The sequence below is a fragment of the Staurois parvus genome, unplaced genomic scaffold, assembly GCF_062004578.1.
Source record: "Staurois parvus isolate SC_StPar_1 unplaced genomic scaffold, SC_StPar_1.0 ptg000207l, whole genome shotgun sequence".
Lineage (NCBI taxonomy): Eukaryota > Metazoa > Chordata > Amphibia > Anura > Ranidae > Staurois > Staurois parvus.
Window position 1 is genome coordinate 311,920 of NW_028318003.1, and position 20,251 is coordinate 332,170.

General features: G+C 39.6%; 1 protein-coding gene across 1 annotated transcript in view; it reads right to left on the reverse strand.

Moving 5' to 3' along the window:
- The window catches only part of LOC149461208 (uncharacterized), a 329,662-nt gene that overhangs the window by 176,860 nt on the left and 132,551 nt on the right, over positions 1-20,251 (reverse strand). Inside the window, exons 70-83 of the mRNA XM_089678641.1 lie at positions 19,809-19,831; positions 18,922-19,027; positions 16,393-16,436; positions 16,184-16,289; positions 15,470-15,565; positions 12,553-12,651; positions 11,494-11,516; positions 10,607-10,712; positions 8,074-8,117; positions 7,865-7,970; positions 7,151-7,246; positions 4,234-4,332; positions 3,175-3,197; positions 2,288-2,393 (exon numbers count right to left, since the gene is read on the reverse strand). Of these exons, the coding sequence (XP_089534767.1) occupies positions 2,288-2,393; positions 3,175-3,197; positions 4,234-4,332; positions 7,151-7,246; positions 7,865-7,970; positions 8,074-8,117; positions 10,607-10,712; positions 11,494-11,516; positions 12,553-12,651; positions 15,470-15,565; positions 16,184-16,289; positions 16,393-16,436; positions 18,922-19,027; positions 19,809-19,831 (1,077 nt within the window). The remainder of the gene's footprint in view (positions 1-2,287; positions 2,394-3,174; positions 3,198-4,233; positions 4,333-7,150; positions 7,247-7,864; positions 7,971-8,073; positions 8,118-10,606; positions 10,713-11,493; positions 11,517-12,552; positions 12,652-15,469; positions 15,566-16,183; positions 16,290-16,392; positions 16,437-18,921; positions 19,028-19,808; positions 19,832-20,251) is intronic.

The window sequence follows — 20,251 nt, forward strand, 5'->3', positions numbered from 1 at the left end:
TCCACCTTTTATCCAGCTGTGTCATGACGGATGCAAAAAGCTGCACCATCACTTTACACATTGAAAGAAAAAGTATGAGGACATTTCCGGCTAAAAAGGCAGTAGCTTTCTTGGGGTATGTAAATGACAGCATTGCTAAACATATATAAAACCTTTTTTAATTCAAACATATCTTGAGATTTTTATACTTCCTGTAGTGTAAGCAATTTACATCATTTTTATGATCACTAAAAAGAAATGTTCCAGCAATGTACTTACTACATGTGTATGTGGGACAGCAAGGATTATCATCGTTTGACGTCTCTACTATTATTTCACCATCTCTACAGTCTGCTGGTAGGCATCCGCTGCTGTCACAAGGCTGTAGGAAGTGACAGGAAGATCACTTTCATTGGACAATCAATATATACAATAGATAGGAGAACATTTATTCCCAGGTTAGCAATGTGTTTTGGTACTGAGGAGGTTATAAATATAATAGGAGAAGTCCCATACAAATCTCTGAGGGTTTACTGTACAAGCATGGCCAGTACTGAAGAGAATTACTGCTGCAGGACTTTAAACATTAGAAGTGACCGCGGCTATGCTATTAAGTTCAGTAAACAGCAGAGGAAGGAGATTTTAGTGTAGATTAGTTAATGAAGGCTACATGGGGGAAGGGGGTTGGGGGGGAGGGGGTCTAGTTTTGTTAAAGGCACATCTGTGCTTAAACCTTACTCCTACTGATCACCAGGGGTGGACTGACCATTCGTACACTCGGGCACTGCCCGAGGGCCCAGGGTCAGTAGGCCCCATGATCCCCTACTGCCCAGGGGCACCATGAGTTGTCAGTCCGCCCTTGCTGACCACTGACCTAATCCCCAACACTCTATTGATACCCGGAGATACAGATTTACACTTATGATGCTAAAATCTCAGTGCGCAACACTACTGATGGAACATTTGATTACTTTATATGCTATTCTATCAGTTTGCTTGTCGGCACATAAAAAATAAACTTACCGTCACAGGAGGAGGAGGAGGAGGAGCCTGGAAAAAACAATAACAACATAAGATGCCAGTGCATACCAGTACATACACAAATAGGTGTCAGTGCTTTTTTTTTTTATTCAAGCTGTGTAAGTAGCTTGAATCTGACCTGAAATAAACCTGTTGCAGTGCCTGTACAGAAAAGGAGCCAGCTAAAAGACAAGTGCCATTCTAATAGGAGGAGAGATCAGAGTGACAGAGACATTAGCTCATAAGTCTGATGCTTCTCCTTTCACTGTTCCATCAGAGGCTTGAGGTGAGGAAAAATCTGCAAGTGTTATGGAACTGCAGCAGATACATTTCACATGTCCTGCCCTGTCAGTCGTGGCTGTGCTATGTGGCTGAGCCATGAAGATGTAACGAGAGCATGGTCAAAAATAAATATCCTTTAGCAGGTAATAAAAGCTCCCATAAATGTATTTCATCTGTTTGTTTATCTGCTTGCCTGGAGTTTAGAGCTGAATGATGATTTGCAAAATGCAGCCATTGGTTGCAGCAATCATCTTTTAGCCATAGCAGGTCAGGCAGGTGCTATGGGGTCCAGCAGCACAGAAGAATCAGGGCATCCGCCTGAATAATGTTTTATACAGGTACCAACAGCAGTCGGCATATACTCTATGTTTGAGATGTACGTACAGTTCTCAGTTTTTACAATGGATTAATACAAGTCTCAAGGATACAGTTTAGGGAGTCATGAGACCCGAAGTGGTTATGCAGTGGGGCTTGATTACACATCATTATATTTGTCAAACAAAGCTTTACCTGCATTTTATCAATTCCACATGAACTTACAAAATCAGCCTGATAGTCCACTGAATTTATACTACAATCAGATTTTACACATTCTACCTTTTTTTGTACTTACGGGAGTTGTTGGTATAGGAACTGAAAAATAAAAAGAGGAACATGTGATTACCATCTAGCCTAACTCAGCAAGCAACTTACAACTGTGTACAGCATATACAGTATATAAACAGCAGTGGAATATCAACATCCAAATAACACAACAGATTTCTTCAATCAGACAATGTAAAATTGAACAGTGCAGTGACCAGTAGCCACCAGTCAGATGGTAAATCAAATGACAGATAGATGCAAATCTTATGGTTTGCAGCCTTCCCTTGATCTTCAAATACTTTTTCACACTCTCTTACTTTGTTATTTCCATCTACTTGCTGTCACATGTGTTTTGTATTGTATAGCTTTTCTTTGAAATGAAAGAATGCAACAAAGTCACATAATGAAGGTCAGCACTTACTGCAGGAGAATGTCTGGCAGCAAGGGTCATCAGTTGGAGTTTGAATCTTATACTCATTGTCTTCACAAGTGGGTTCAGGAGCGCAGGTCACGTGGCTACATGGAGGCTACAATATAGAGAGAGGTGTACTATTAGAATGGTCATAGGGACATGTTATGGAGTACAATTATCATTACTAGGCCTGCTTAGGAAAAGACTTGTTTGCCTCATTCTAATGTCAGAGTAGGTCTGTGATGGAAACATTTTAGCTTCAGCTTTAGTGCTATTGAAAGCTGCAGTGCAACATGGAAGCTCTATAAGGCCTCACACAGACAGGACATTTCAAAGACGCAAACATTTAGGTGCATTTAAAGGCGTCAAGCGCTTGGGCATTAATGAATTTCATTGGCCAGAATAATTATACATTATTATTCTGGCCATTTAAATGAATTAAAGCTGAAGCGCTAAACGCGCCTGGCGTCAACACGCGTTTAGGCAGGTTTAAATACATTTAGATGCCTTTGCTCGCGTCTTTTTCCTGCCAAAACGCTGCTGCTCCTGGACGCATAGGCCCTGGGTTTTTTTTTTTCCTTCTGATAAACACTACTGCTATTAAAGCTTTTAAGAGGCTATGGGCAACGTAATAACCACTTTTCAATGATAATTACAATATACTACTTTTTCCAGAGTATCGACTAATCTCTGAAATCCCAAGGACATCGATTAGATAAGCAGTCCATGACACCTATTTTCAGCTTTATAATGGCCATATGAAAAAGTGGTGCCAGAAACTATAGTGGCCTTCCATTGGAAAACACCCTAAAAACAAGTGCTGATGTCCATCCAAAACTGAAGTATGAGCTTTGGGTGAACTTGGCTATAAAGTGTTTTAATTGGTGAAAACTTACAGGAGGTGGAGGTGGTGGAGGTGCTGAAAAAGAAAAGAAAATACACAAAACAGCATTAGAAAATGTTATAAAGCAAATGGTCATGTAGCACAACAACCAATCACAATTCATTTTTCAGTGATCTGGTTTAAGGAAACTAACATCTAATGTGTTGTTATGGGGGTTACTCTGCTTTGCCCTCTCTAACTGAATTAAGGTCACAAGAGATTTCTGGCAGAGGACAAAAGAGCAGCTTGAGCTTATTGACAGAAGATCTTTTTTTTTCACACTCGCACACTCCAAGGCATGAATGATTACACCTATGGCCATCAAGGCAAAATATCTTCTCTTTTGAGCTCCTGGCTATGCTCCCGCCACTGACTTCTGCTGCCTTCTCCTTTTTCCTTTTTATTTTATAATTTATTATTTTAGAATTTTACAATTATAACCAGAGCAGATGGGTGCACCTGGAAATGCTGGGAAAGCACTGCTGGAGTAGAAGAAGTATTAATTTATTAAGTGTACTATTCAATCTACAAGAATTCTGAGAGAAAATCAACTGAAACCGAAGGCAAAGATGCCAAAGAATAACGCCCCCCCCTCCATCATCCCCAACTCAGTACCTAATAATGAAATGAGGGAACAAAATAGTTTCCAGTAAGACAAAAAACGATTCTAACAAAACACGATCTAAAAACTCTATTATTAATCCAGTTAACTGATGTTTTTTAACTGTCCCATTGCCATGACGATCACTTTGGTGTGTGAGCAGAGGTAGCAGAAGAAGTGATTGCTGCATAACTCATAGTCTGGGGGCCAGATGAGACCTGCTCATTTCATTCTCCCTCACTGCAGCAGTCCAGGCATCACCAAGGTTTATTGGCTGGACACTCACAAGACTATTATACTGTGAAGCACTGGTACTCATATAAGGTATAGTTAATATTTTTCAGCTTACAATAATGATCAAATTAGAATTTGCATTAGAAAAAATAAATCTGTATTATGAATACTTTCTATGGGTAGCAAATACAGGCCTGCTGCAAAGTTCCCCCACTCTCTTGCTATAAAGACACTTACGACACTGATGTTCAGGACAGCACTGTGTTTCGGGGTCTCCAAGCAGCAGTGGTGGCCTGTTATCATCGCATGTGGGAATATCGCATAGATCTTGACATTCTGCATATAAAGAATAGACAACACCTTAAACAGCAAGCATGTATTCAATGAACAAGAAATTGTATTTTCTGAAATGAATGATAACATATAGACAGACAAGTTATGCTGACATGAACTCTCATACACAGCACTGATGAAAGCTAACTAGTCTGAAATGGAGATAGGCAGTTTGGATTAATTCGATATATGATTGTACAGTTGGCCAAGCTTCATAAACAATGATTGGAATAAACACTTTTTTTTGAGGGGGTGGAAGGATTTGCGATAAAAGCAAATCACCTTTGTAAAGAAAGCTCTGCTATGCTTTACGGTAAAATGAAAACTGTCAATTAACTAAAAAGCTTTGGAATTCATATTTTTAAAACTTTTTTACATTGTTACCTAACAATACATTTCTTTGCACAATTCAACTTACGGCAGATAATGACTGGACAGCAGCGAGCGCCAGAAGGAGCTTCCATTACCACTGGGGTGGCACCTGTCATCTCACAGGACACAGGAGCACAGAGTATATCCGTGCATGATGGCTTTTGGAAACAGAAAAGCAATCGTGTGTAAGTGCATACATAAATGTGTAAAACCATCAAGCATAAAGAAAATGTCTTGGTTATGGATGTAAGCATAGTCCAACCAAAAGTATTATTATCTTCTACCTAGTTTCATTATTTCATTAGGATTCATTATTAAAGTTCTGGTGACCTGGGGGCCCCAAGGGATTCCCTTAATTTGCAGGGATTTCGTCTCCCTCCTTATTTGGGCTATCGGACGGGAAGTGAATGCAAATCTCCCCAATTGGACACAGCTGGCAAAAAAACGAACAGGGGTTATAACCCTTCCTTACTGCTTATCCAAAATGAAAAAAAAATTGGTTATAGTTCTACTTTAAGGTCCTTTGCCTATTCTTGCCTTTTTGGGGAAGGGGGGGCACAGCTTCTAGAGTACAGGAACATGTACAGGGAAATATATATAGTATGTAGACTGTTATTGCTGACCTCTTCAATACTTTCTAAATCAGTGGAACCTGAATGCATCAAACAAAGCACAGACTATGGAGTTGTGTCAGTGGCTCCATAAGGCTCCACTAGATAAGCAGGGATGACAGGTAACTAGCATTTTCTGAAGGAGAGCTCCTTATTGCCAGTCTATGTATTTCTCTCAATGTATCTTCTACTTGACTTGAGCTCCAGAGTCCACACTGCTCTCCTAGACCATTAAAACATTATAAAGGCTATAGGCTATAAAGATAACAACTAGTATAACTTACTGGAGGTGGAGGTGGAGTGGGTGGGTTCTATGGATGAACAAAATGAAAAATGTCAGATACAGCTAAAAGCATGTTAAAATGCAGTCGTGTTTTCTCAGTGTAATTCTATATGGATAAGGTCCAGTCAAATGTACTCATTGCATTTACATGCTCTGTTTATACTGATTGTGATCTATTTTTTTTTGTCTCAATATTTTAGCCAACAAGAATTGCAGATGGAAAGCAAATATATATGGGGAATGTAAATAAATATAATTTGGGGAATATATTACTAATATTGATAACAGCAATAACAACAACAACAATAAAAATAATTATAATACTCTTTACTATGATATGCAATAAAAAAAATCATAAAATTAGCAAAATTAAAAAGATGCTTCATGTGGGAAGAATAATAATTAATGACTTACGGTAAAGGGTGGAGGTGGTTGGGGTGTTGTTGGCGGTGCTAAAATGTAAAGAGAAAAACATCAGCTCTAGATACTTTTATGCAGAGTTTTTTTAACTCAGAGAATAGGAGAAGGAAACCCCTCCTACCAAGTCACCCCTGTCTCTGTCCCTTGGGTCCACCCCCTGCCCACCTCCCAATTCCGCCACTTTTAGAGAATACAGAAACAAGTATCATTTTGTTGTGCTAAGCAACTTGTATGGAATTTGTTAAAAACAATAAAAGCATTAAAAGAGATCCCCTGCAGACTGCAAATATAGATGCCCCCTAGCAACAATAGATCATCCAGTAACAATAGATCCCCCAGAAACAAAAGATTCCAACAACAACAGATTTCCCAGCAATCAGCATCAGTAGACCCTCCTGCAGCCAGCATCAATAAATCTCTCCATCTACAGTAGGTCCTTCCCAGCAACAATTAATCTCCCAGCAACACAAGACCCCACAGAAACAATAGGTTCCCTGCCAGCAACAATACATCTCCCCGGTATCAATAGACGCTAACAAAAAAATAGATCCTCTACGGCAACATGGATTGCCCAGCAGCCAGCATCAATAGTCCCCAGTGTGTATTCGACCCCCAGCCCCGCCCCTCCTTCCTTCTCACTGGTTGTGACTGACGGTCTATCTGCTGAGACCGACCCAACTCATGAATATTCAAATACATTCTCATGAGAAACCCTACAATCACAATTATTCATTGTCAGTAATTGACTAATAGCATGTCTCAATACTAAAATCCTGGGAAAGAAAGGACTGGAAAAATGTAAACTGTAGCATTCCCAGCACCTCTTAGTCAAGTCTTTTTCTGTTGGTACTATATTGCAGACATTCATGTACAAAGTCATTTATTGCATGACTTAGACCTGAACCCTAAAACAACAGATATTCAATGGTAGCCACAGAGAGGTGCTGATTTTTGTTAATTACTCTGTATGTAAATGACTGAAGTATGAGCACCCATTAGCAGTGCTTGTTTTCACACTGTAGAGTTGTTCTTTCTCTGATATTGCTGAGGGGTTTTTGAAGGGGACAGTCTAGATGCAAATGGTCTTTGTTTGAGAGGTCTTCTTTAGGTGTGGAAAATGTATAGAATTACTTACCACATTCATATATTGGACAACATTCTGCCTCCAAGTTAAAGTTCACAATTAGATCGGCACCATCACAAAAAGGAGCTGGTGGGCATGGGTCACACTCTGTAAAACAAAACACATATTTATTCATTTATTCCGTTTTATCAGACAGTCATTTGGAGAGTGAAGGCTAAGCTAAGCCCGAAAGATTTACCTTCATTACATACAGAAAGATGCATCATTTGATTGGCCAAAAAGAACCTTTAATTGCCCCTCGTGTGCAATCTTTCAGGAAGTTAAATAAAACATCTGCATTTTGCTTGCACGTGAAAAAGGTTATTCATGTGAACACAGCCTCACCTCATTAACTGAGTTAATATTATCTTTGCTGTGTATTGTTTACGTCAAAACTACAGAGAAACTTTGCTGTACAACAACCACCCAGAAGAATGAATTATCCCCATCTCTCTGCCTCCTTGCCTGCTCTTCACACAGGGCACTAGAGAGTTTAAATCATAGACAAGGAGTCTGAAGGCAAACACCTTCTTCTCTGCTCTTTCCCACAGTGAGCAGTGTCATTGGTGCATCCTGGATTGGACTTTCGCTTTTTAATATAAAACCGCATTTAAATAATAAAAGTGGATAAAAAAAATCAGTTTTGAAAATATATCGATTCACAAACTTTAAATCATTACAGTTTCCTTGTCATTTGCTCCAAAAAGAGTCCACAATCACACTTACGACATTCATATGCTAGACAGCAAGGGTCCGTGGTGTCAACCTCGACTGCTCTTTCTCCGTTCCGTAAGCAGGAAGGCACATTGCATGTGACACCATGACATTTATGCTGGAAAAGATGGAAAGAATAAATATTGGTTGTTACACATAACTGTTAGCATTTCACCCAGTATAAATAGGTAAGATATTACTTAAGTCAGAACGGTACTTACAGGTGTATTCACTGGAGGAGTAGGTGGTGGCGGTGGTGGAGGTACTGTAGAAAATGATACATTTCACATTAAACAGGAAACTATACTACTACTACTATTATTACTCGTGTGAGCTTGCTGCAAAGCTGTCCTATGGCATCTGTGGAGTTGGAATTCCTTAGCACAAATGCAATGTTCACTGCCGTTTTACTTTCTGGTACTGGAGTCCTGTTGACAGGAAACTCCACCATCTTTTCACTATGTCCTTCCACCTTTTATCCAGCTGTGTCATGACGGATGCAAAAAGCTGCACCATCACTTTACACATTGAAAGAAAAAGTATGAGGACATTTCCGGCTAAAAAGGCAGTAGCTTTCTTGGGGTATGTAAATGACAGCATTGCTAAACATATATAAAACCTTTTTTAATTCAAACATATCTTGAGATTTTTATACTTCCTGTAGTGTAAGCAATTTACATCATTTTTATGATCACTAAAAAGAAATGTTCCAGCAATGTACTTACTACATGTGTATGTGGGACAGCAAGGATTATCATCGTTTGACGTCTCTACTATTATTTCACCATCTCTACAGTCTGCTGGTAGGCATCCGCTGCTGTCACAAGGCTGTAGGAAGTGACAGGAAGATCACTTTCATTGGACAATCAATATATACAATAGATAGGAGAACATTTATTCCCAGGTTAGCAATGTGTTTTGGTACTGAGGAGGTTATAAATATAATAGGAGAAGTCCCATACAAATCTCTGAGGGTTTACTGTACAAGCATGGCCAGTACTGAAGAGAATTACTGCTGCAGGACTTTAAACATTAGAAGTGACCGCGGCTATGCTATTAAGTTCAGTAAACAGCAGAGGAAGGAGATTTTAGTGTAGATTAGTTAATGAAGGCTACATGGGGGAAGGGGGTTGGGGGGGAGGGGGTCTAGTTTTGTTAAAGGCACATCTGTGCTTAAACCTTACTCCTACTGATCACCAGGGGTGGACTGACCATTCGTACACTCGGGCACTGCCCGAGGGCCCAGGGTCAGTAGGCCCCATGATCCCCTACTGCCCAGGGGCACCATGAGTTGTCAGTCCGCCCTTGCTGACCACTGACCTAATCCCCAACACTCTATTGATACCCGGAGATACAGATTTACACTTATGATGCTAAAATCTCAGTGCGCAACACTACTGATGGAACATTTGATTACTTTATATGCTATTCTATCAGTTTGCTTGTCGGCACATAAAAAATAAACTTACCGTCACAGGAGGAGGAGGAGGAGGAGCCTGGAAAAAACAATAACAACATAAGATGCCAGTGCATACCAGTACATACACAAATAGGTGTCAGTGCTTTTTTTTTTTATTCAAGCTGTGTAAGTAGCTTGAATCTGACCTGAAATAAACCTGTTGCAGTGCCTGTACAGAAAAGGAGCCAGCTAAAAGACAAGTGCCATTCTAATAGGAGGAGAGATCAGAGTGACAGAGACATTAGCTCATAAGTCTGATGCTTCTCCTTTCACTGTTCCATCAGAGGCTTGAGGTGAGGAAAAATCTGCAAGTGTTATGGAACTGCAGCAGATACATTTCACATGTCCTGCCCTGTCAGTCGTGGCTGTGCTATGTGGCTGAGCCATGAAGATGTAACGAGAGCATGGTCAAAAATAAATATCCTTTAGCAGGTAATAAAAGCTCCCATAAATGTATTTCATCTGTTTGTTTATCTGCTTGCCTGGAGTTTAGAGCTGAATGATGATTTGCAAAATGCAGCCATTGGTTGCAGCAATCATCTTTTAGCCATAGCAGGTCAGGCAGGTGCTATGGGGTCCAGCAGCACAGAAGAATCAGGGCATCCGCCTGAATAATGTTTTATACAGGTACCAACAGCAGTCGGCATATACTCTATGTTTGAGATGTACGTACAGTTCTCAGTTTTTACAATGGATTAATACAAGTCTCAAGGATACAGTTTAGGGAGTCATGAGACCCGAAGTGGTTATGCAGTGGGGCTTGATTACACATCATTATATTTGTCAAACAAAGCTTTACCTGCATTTTATCAATTCCACATGAACTTACAAAATCAGCCTGATAGTCCACTGAATTTATACTACAATCAGATTTTACACATTCTACCTTTTTTTGTACTTACGGGAGTTGTTGGTATAGGAACTGAAAAATAAAAAGAGGAACATGTGATTACCATCTAGCCTAACTCAGCAAGCAACTTACAACTGTGTACAGCATATACAGTATATAAACAGCAGTGGAATATCAACATCCAAATAACACAACAGATTTCTTCAATCAGACAATGTAAAATTGAACAGTGCAGTGACCAGTAGCCACCAGTCAGATGGTAAATCAAATGACAGATAGATGCAAATCTTATGGTTTGCAGCCTTCCCTTGATCTTCAAATACTTTTTCACACTCTCTTACTTTGTTATTTCCATCTACTTGCTGTCACATGTGTTTTGTATTGTATAGCTTTTCTTTGAAATGAAAGAATGCAACAAAGTCACATAATGAAGGTCAGCACTTACTGCAGGAGAATGTCTGGCAGCAAGGGTCATCAGTTGGAGTTTGAATCTTATACTCATTGTCTTCACAAGTGGGTTCAGGAGCGCAGGTCACGTGGCTACATGGAGGCTACAATATAGAGAGAGGTGTACTATTAGAATGGTCATAGGGACATGTTATGGAGTACAATTATCATTACTAGGCCTGCTTAGGAAAAGACTTGTTTGCCTCATTCTAATGTCAGAGTAGGTCTGTGATGGAAACATTTTAGCTTCAGCTTTAGTGCTATTGAAAGCTGCAGTGCAACATGGAAGCTCTATAAGGCCTCACACAGACAGGACATTTCAAAGACGCAAACATTTAGGTGCATTTAAAGGCGTCAAGCGCTTGGGCATTAATGAATTTCATTGGCCAGAATAATTATACATTATTATTCTGGCCATTTAAATGAATTAAAGCTGAAGCGCTAAACGCGCCTGGCGTCAACACGCGTTTAGGCAGGTTTAAATACATTTAGATGCCTTTGCTCGCGTCTTTTTCCTGCCAAAACGCTGCTGCTCCTGGACGCATAGGCCCTGGGTTTTTTTTTTTCCTTCTGATAAACACTACTGCTATTAAAGCTTTTAAGAGGCTATGGGCAACGTAATAACCACTTTTCAATGATAATTACAATATACTACTTTTTCCAGAGTATCGACTAATCTCTGAAATCCCAAGGACATCGATTAGATAAGCAGTCCATGACACCTATTTTCAGCTTTATAATGGCCATATGAAAAAGTGGTGCCAGAAACTATAGTGGCCTTCCATTGGAAAACACCCTAAAAACAAGTGCTGATGTCCATCCAAAACTGAAGTATGAGCTTTGGGTGAACTTGGCTATAAAGTGTTTTAATTGGTGAAAACTTACAGGAGGTGGAGGTGGTGGAGGTGCTGAAAAAGAAAAGAAAATACACAAAACAGCATTAGAAAATGTTATAAAGCAAATGGTCATGTAGCACAACAACCAATCACAATTCATTTTTCAGTGATCTGGTTTAAGGAAACTAACATCTAATGTGTTGTTATGGGGGTTACTCTGCTTTGCCCTCTCTAACTGAATTAAGGTCACAAGAGATTTCTGGCAGAGGACAAAAGAGCAGCTTGAGCTTATTGACAGAAGATCTTTTTTTTTCACACTCGCACACTCCAAGGCATGAATGATTACACCTATGGCCATCAAGGCAAAATATCTTCTCTTTTGAGCTCCTGGCTATGCTCCCGCCACTGACTTCTGCTGCCTTCTCCTTTTTCCTTTTTATTTTATAATTTATTATTTTAGAATTTTACAATTATAACCAGAGCAGATGGGTGCACCTGGAAATGCTGGGAAAGCACTGCTGGAGTAGAAGAAGTATTAATTTATTAAGTGTACTATTCAATCTACAAGAATTCTGAGAGAAAATCAACTGAAACCGAAGGCAAAGATGCCAAAGAATAACGCCCCCCCCTCCATCATCCCCAACTCAGTACCTAATAATGAAATGAGGGAACAAAATAGTTTCCAGTAAGACAAAAAACGATTCTAACAAAACACGATCTAAAAACTCTATTATTAATCCAGTTAACTGATGTTTTTTAACTGTCCCATTGCCATGACGATCACTTTGGTGTGTGAGCAGAGGTAGCAGAAGAAGTGATTGCTGCATAACTCATAGTCTGGGGGCCAGATGAGACCTGCTCATTTCATTCTCCCTCACTGCAGCAGTCCAGGCATCACCAAGCTTTATTGGCTGGACACTCACAAGACTATTATACTGTGAAGCACTGGTACTCATATAAGGTATAGTTAATATTTTTCAGCTTACAATAATGATCAAATTAGAATTTGCATTAGAAAAAATAAATCTGTATTATGAATACTTTCTATGGGTAGCAAATACAGGCCTGCTGCAAAGTTCCCCCACTCTCTTGCTATAAAGACACTTACGACACTGATGTTCAGGACAGCACTGTGTTTCGGGGTCTCCAAGCAGCAGTGGTGGCCTGTTATCATCGCATGTGGGAATATCGCATAGATCTTGACATTCTGCATATAAAGAATAGACAACACCTTAAACAGCAAGCATGTATTCAATGAACAAGAAATTGTATTTTCTGAAATGAATGATAACATATAGACAGACAAGTTATGCTGACATGAACTCTCATACACAGCACTGATGAAAGCTAACTAGTCTGAAATGGAGATAGGCAGTTTGGATTAATTCGATATATGATTGTACAGTTGGCCAAGCTTCATAAACAATGATTGGAATAAACACTTTTTTTTGAGGGGGTGGAAGGATTTGCGATAAAAGCAAATCACCTTTGTAAAGAAAGCTCTGCTATGCTTTACGGTAAAATGAAAACTGTCAATTAACTAAAAAGCTTTGGAATTCATATTTTTAAAACTTTTTTACATTGTTACCTAACAATACATTTCTTTGCACAATTCAACTTACGGCAGATAATGACTGGACAGCAGCGAGCGCCAGAAGGAGCTTCCATTACCACTGGGGTGGCACCTGTCATCTCACAGGACACAGGAGCACAGAGTATATCCGTGCATGATGGCTTTTGGAAACAGAAAAGCAATCGTGTGTAAGTGCATACATAAATGTGTAAAACCATCAAGCATAAAGAAAATGTCTTGGTTATGGATGTAAGCATAGTCCAACCAAAAGTATTATTATCTTCTACCTAGTTTCATTATTTCATTAGGATTCATTATTAAAGTTCTGGTGACCTGGGGGCCCCAAGGGATTCCCTTAATTTGCAGGGATTTCGTCTCCCTCCTTATTTGGGCTATCGGACGGGAAGTGAATGCAAATCTCCCCAATTGGACACAGCTGGCAAAAAAACGAACAGGGGTTATAACCCTTCCTTACTGCTTATCCAAAATGAAAAAAAAATTGGTTATAGTTCTACTTTAAGGTCCTTTGCCTATTCTTGCCTTTTTGGGGAAGGGGGGGCACAGCTTCTAGAGTACAGGAACATGTACAGGGAAATATATATAGTATGTAGACTGTTATTGCTGACCTCTTCAATACTTTCTAAATCAGTGGAACCTGAATGCATCAAACAAAGCACAGACTATGGAGTTGTGTCAGTGGCTCCATAAGGCTCCACTAGATAAGCAGGGATGACAGGTAACTAGCATTTTCTGAAGGAGAGCTCCTTATTGCCAGTCTATGTATTTCTCTCAATGTATCTTCTACTTGACTTGAGCTCCAGAGTCCACACTGCTCTCCTAGACCATTAAAACATTATAAAGGCTATAGGCTATAAAGATAACAACTAGTATAACTTACTGGAGGTGGAGGTGGAGTGGGTGGGTTCTATGGATGAACAAAATGAAAAATGTCAGATACAGCTAAAAGCATGTTAAAATGCAGTCGTGTTTTCTCAGTGTAATTATATATGGATAAGGTCCAGTCAAATGTACTCATTGCATTTACATGCTCTGTTTATACTGATTGTGATCTATTTTTTTTTGTCTCAATATTTTAGCCAACAAGAATTGCAGATGGAAAGCAAATATATACGGGGAATGTAAATAAATATAATTTGGGGAATATATTACTAATATTGATAACAGCAATAACAACAACAACAATAAAAATAATTATAATACTCTTTACTATGATATGCAATAAAAAAAATCATAAAATTAGCAAAATTAAAAAGATGCTTCATGTGGGAAGAATAATAATTAATGACTTACGGTAAAGGGTGGAGGTGGTTGGGGTGTTGTTGGCGGTGCTAAAATGTAAAGAGAAAAACATCAGCTCTAGATACTTTTATGCAGAGTTTTTTTAACTCAGAGAATAGGAGAAGGAAACCCCTCCTACCAAGTCACCCCTGTCTCTGTCCCTTGGGTCCACCCCCTGCCCACCTCCCAATTCCGCCACTTTTAGAGAATACAGAAACAAGTATCATTTTGTTGTGCTAAGCAACTTGTATGGAATTTGTTAAAAACAATAAAAGCATTAAAAGAGATCCCCTGCAGACTGCAAATATAGATGCCCCCTAGCAACAATAGATCATCCAGTAACAATAGATCCCCCAGAAACAAAAGATTCCAACAACAACAGATTTCCCAGCAATCAGCATCAGTAGACCCTCCTGCAGCCAGCATCAATAAATCTCTCCATCTACAGTAGGTCCTTCCCAGCAACAATTAATCTCCCAGCAACACAAGACCCCACAGAAACAATAGGTTCCCTGCCAGCAACAATACATCTCCCCGGTATCAATAGACGCTAACAAAAAAATAGATCCTCTACGGCAACATGGATTGCCCAGCAGCCAGCATCAATAGTCCCCAGTGTGTATTCGACCCCCAGCCCCGCCCCTCCTTCCTTCTCACTGGTTGTGACTGACGGTCTATCTGCTGAGACCGACCCAACTCATGAATATTCAAATACATTCTCATGAGAAACCCTACAATCACAATTATTCATTGTCAGTAATTGACTAATAGCATGTCTCAATACTAAAATCCTGGGAAAGAAAGGACTGGAAAAATGTAAACTGTAGCATTCCCAGCACCTCTTAGTGAAGTCTTTTTCTGTTGGTACTATATTGCAGACATTCATGTACAAAGTCATTTATTGCATGACTTAGACCTGAACCCTAAAACAACAGATATTCAATGGTAGCCACAGAGAGGTGCTGATTTTTGTTAATTACTCTGTATGTAAATGACTGAAGTATGAGCACCCATTAGCAGTGCTTGTTTTCACACTGTAGAGTTGTTCTTTCTCTGATATTGCTGAGGGGTTTTTGAAGGGGACAGTCTAGATGCAAATGGTCTTTGTTTGAGAGGTCTTCTTTAGGTGTGGAAAATGTATAGAATTACTTACCACATTCATATATTGGACAACATTCTGCCTCCAAGTTAAAGTTCACAATTAGATCGGCACCATCACAAAAAGGAGCTGGTGGGCATGGGTCACACTCTGTAAAACAAAACACATATTTATTCATTTATTCCGTTTTATCAGACAGTCATTTGGAGAGTGAAGGCTAAGCTAAGCCCGAAAGATTTACCTTCATTACATACAGAAAGATGCATCATTTGATTGGCCAAAAAGAACCTTTAATTGCCCCTCGTGTGCAATCTTTCAGGAATTTAAATAAAACATCTGCATTTTGCTTGCACGTGAAAAAGGTTATTCATGTGAACACAGCCTCACCTCATTAACTGAGTTAATATTATCTTTGCTGTGTATTGTTTACGTCAAAACTACAGAGAAACTTTGCTGTACAACAACCACCCAGAAGAATGAATTATCCCCATCTCTCTGCCTCCTTGCCTGCTCTTCACACAGGGCACTAGAGAGTTTAAATCATAGACAAGGAGTCTGAAGGCAAACACCTTCTTCTCTGCTCTTTCCCACAGTGAGCAGTGTCATTGGTGCATCCTGGATTGGACTTTCGCTTTTTAATATAAAACCGCATTTAAATAATAAAAGTGGATAAAAAAAATCAGTTTTGAAAATATATCGATTCACAAACTTTAAATCATTACAGTTTCCTTGTCATTTGCTCCAAAAAGAGTCCACAATCACACTTACGACATTCATATGCTAGACAGCAAGGGTCCGTGGTGTCAACCTCGACTGCTCTTTCTCCGTTCCGTAAGCAGGAAGGCACATTGCATGTGACACCATGACATTTATGCTGGAAAAGATGGAAAGAATAAATATTGGTTGTTACACATAACTGTTAGCATTTCACCCAGTATAAATAGGTAAGATATTACTTAAGTCAGAACGGTACTTACAGGTGTATTCACTGGAGGAGTAGGTGGTGGCGGTGGTGGAGGTACTGTAGAAAATGATACATTTCACATTAAACAGGAAACTATACTACTACTACTATTATTACTCGTGTGAGCTTGCTGCAAAGCTGTCCTATGGCATCTGTGGAGTTGGAATTCCTTAGCACAAATGCAATGTTCACTGCCGTTTTACTTTCTGGTACTGGAGTCCTGTTGACAGGAAACTCCACCATCTTTTCACTATGTCCTTCCACCTTTTATCCAGCTGTGTCATGACGGATGCAAAAAGCTGCACCATCACTTTACACATTGAAAGAAAAAGTATGAGGACATTTCCGGCTAAAAAGGCAGTAGCTTTCTTGGGGTATGTAAATGACAGCATTGCTAAACATATATAAAACCTTTTTTAATTCAAACATATCTTGAGATTTTTATACTTCCTGTAGTGTAAGCAATTTACATCATTTTTATGATCACTAAAAAGAAATGTTCCAGCAATGTACTTACTACATGTGTATGTGGGACAGCAAGGATTATCATCGTTTGACGTCTCTACTATTATTTCACCATCTCTACAGTCTGCTGGTAGGCATCCGCTGCTGTCACAAGGCTGTAGGAAGTGACAGGAAGATCACTTTCATTGGACAATCAATATATACAATAGATAGGAGAACATTTATTCCCAGGTTAGCAATGTGTTTTGGTACTGAGGAGGTTATAAATATAATAGGAGAAGTCCCATACAAATCTCTGAGGGTTTACTGTACAAGCATGGCCAGTACTGAAGAGAATTACTGCTGCAGGACTTTAAACGTTAGAAGTGACCGCGGCTATGCTATTAAGTTCAGTAAACAGCAGAGGAAGGGGATTTTAGTGTAGATTAGTAATGAAGGCTACATGGGGGAAGGGGGGTGGGGAGGGGGTCTAGTTTTGTTAAAGGTACATCTGTGCTTAAACCTTACTCCTACTGACCACCAGGGGCGGACTGACCATTCGTACACTTGGGCACTGCCCGAGGGCCCAGGGTCAGTAGGCCCCATGATCCCCTACTGCCCAGGGGCAACATGAGTTGTCAGTCCGCCCTTGCTGACCACTGACCTAATCCCCAACACTCTATTGATACCCGGAGATACAGATTTACACTTATGATGCTAAAATCTCAGTGCGCAACACTACTGATGGAACATTTGATTACTTTATATGCTATTCTATCAGTTTGCTTGTCGGCACATAAAAAATAAACTTACCGTCACAGGAGGAGGAGGAGGAGGAGCCTGGAAAAAACAATAACAACATAAGATGCCAGTGCATACCAGTACATACACAAATAGGTGTCAGTGCTTTTTTTTTTAATTCAAGCTGTGTAAGTAGCTTGAATCTGACCTGAAATAAACCTGTTGCAGTGCCTGTACAGAAAAGGAGCCAGCTAAAAGACAAGTGCCATTCTAATAGGAGGAGAGATCAGAGTGACAGAGACATTAGCTCATAAGTCTGATGCTTCTCCTTTCACTGTTCCATCAGAGGCTTGAGGTGAGGAAAAATCTGCAAGTGTTATGGAACTGCAGCAGATACAATTCACATGTCCTGCCCTGTCAGTCGTGGCTGTGCTATGTGGCTGAGCCATGAAGATGTAACGAGAGCATGGTCAAAAATAAATATCCTTTAGCAGGTAATAAAAGCTCCCATAAATGTATTTCATCTGTTTGTTTATCTGCTTGCCTGGAGTTTAGAGCTGAATGATGATTTGCAAAATGCAGCCATTGGTTGCAGCAATCATCTTTTAGCCATAGCAGGTCAGGCAGGTGCTATGGGGTCCAGCAGCACAGAAGAATCAGGGCATCCGCCTGAATAATGTTTTATACAGGTACCAACAGCAGTTGGCATATACTCTATGTTTGAGATGTACGTACAGTTCTCAGTTTTTACAATGGATTAATACAAGTCTCAAGGATACAGTTTAGGGAGTCATGAGACCCGAAGTGGTTATGCAGTGGGGCTTGATTACACATCATTATATTTGTCAAACAAAGCTTTACCTGCATTTTATCAATTCCACATGAACTTACAAAATCAGCCTGATAGTCCACTGAATTTATACTACAATCAGATTTTACACATTCTACCTTTTTTTGTACTTACGGGAGTTGTTGGTATAGGAACTGAAAAATAAAAAGAGGAACATGTGATTACCATCTAGCCTAACTCAGCAAGCAACTTACAACTGTGTACAGCATATACAGTATATAAACAGCAGTGGAATATCAACATCCAAATAACACAACAGATTGCTTCAATCAGACAATGCAAAATTGAACAGTGCAGTGACCAGTAGCCACCAGTCAGATGGTAAATCAAATGACAGATAGATGCAAATCTTATGGTTTGCAGCCTTCCCTTGATCTTCAAATACTTTTTCACACTCTCTTACTTTGTTATTTCCATCTACTTGCTGTCACATGTGTTTTGTATTGTATAGCTTTTCTTTGAAATGAAAGAATGCAACAAAGTCACATAATGAAGGTCAGCACTTACTGCAGGAGAATGTCTGGCAGCAAGGGTCATCAGTTGGAGTTTGAATCTTATACTCATTGTCTTCACAAGTGGGTTCAGGAGCGCAGGTCACGTGGCTACATGGAGGCTACAATATAGAGAGAGGTGTACTATTAGAATGGTCATAGGGACATGTTATGGAGTACAATTATCATTACTAGGCCTGCTTAGGAAAAGACTTGTTTGCCTCATTCTAATGTCAGAGTAGGTCTGTGATGGAAACATTTTAGCTTCAGCTTTAGTGCTATTGAAAGCTGCAGTGCAACATGGAAGCTCTATAAGGCCTCACACAGACAGGACATTTCAAAGACGCAAACATTTAGGTGCATTTAAAGGCGTCAAGCGCTTGGGCATTAATGAATTTCATTGGCCAGAATAATTATACATTATTATTCTGGCCATTTAAATGAATTAAAGCTGAAGCGCTAAACGTGCCTGGCGTCAACACGCGTTTAGGCAGGTTTAAATACATTTAGATGCCTTTGCTCGCGTCTTTTTCCTGCCAAAACGCTGCTGCTCTTGGACGCATAGGCCCTGGGTTTTTGTTTTTCCTTCTGATAAACACTACTGCTATTAAAGCTTTTAAGAGGCTATGGGCAACGTAATAACCACTTTTCAATAATAATTACAATATACTACTTTTTCCAGAGTATCGACTAATCTCTGAAATCCCAAGGACATCGATTAGATAAGCAGTCCATGACACCTATTTTCAGCTTTATAATGGCCATATGAAAAAGTGGTGCCATAAACTATAGTGGCCTTCCATTGGAAAACACCCTAAAAACAAGTGCTGATGTCCATCCAAAACTGAAGTATGAGCTTTGGGTGAACTTGGCTATAAAGTGTTTTAATTGGTGAAAACTTACAGGAGGTGGAGGTGGTGGAGGTGCTGAAAAAGAAAAGAAAATACACAAAACAGCATTAGAAAATGTTATAAAGCAAATGGTCATGTAGCACAACAACCAATCACAATTCATTTTTCAGTGATCTGGTTTAAGGAAACTAACATCTAATGTGTTGTTATGGGGGTTACTCTGCTTTGCCCTCTCTAACTGAATTAAGGTCACAAGAGATTTCTGGCAGAGGACAAAAGAGCAGCTTGAGCTTATTGACAGAAGATCTTTTTTTTTCACACTCGCACACTCCAAGGCATGAATGATTACACCTATGGCCATCAAGGCAAAATATCTTCCCTTTGGAGCTCCTGGCTATGCTCCCGCCACTGACTTCTGCTGCCTTCTCCTTTTTCCTTTTTATTTTACAATTTATTATTTTAGAATTTTACAATTATAACCAGAGCAGATGGGTG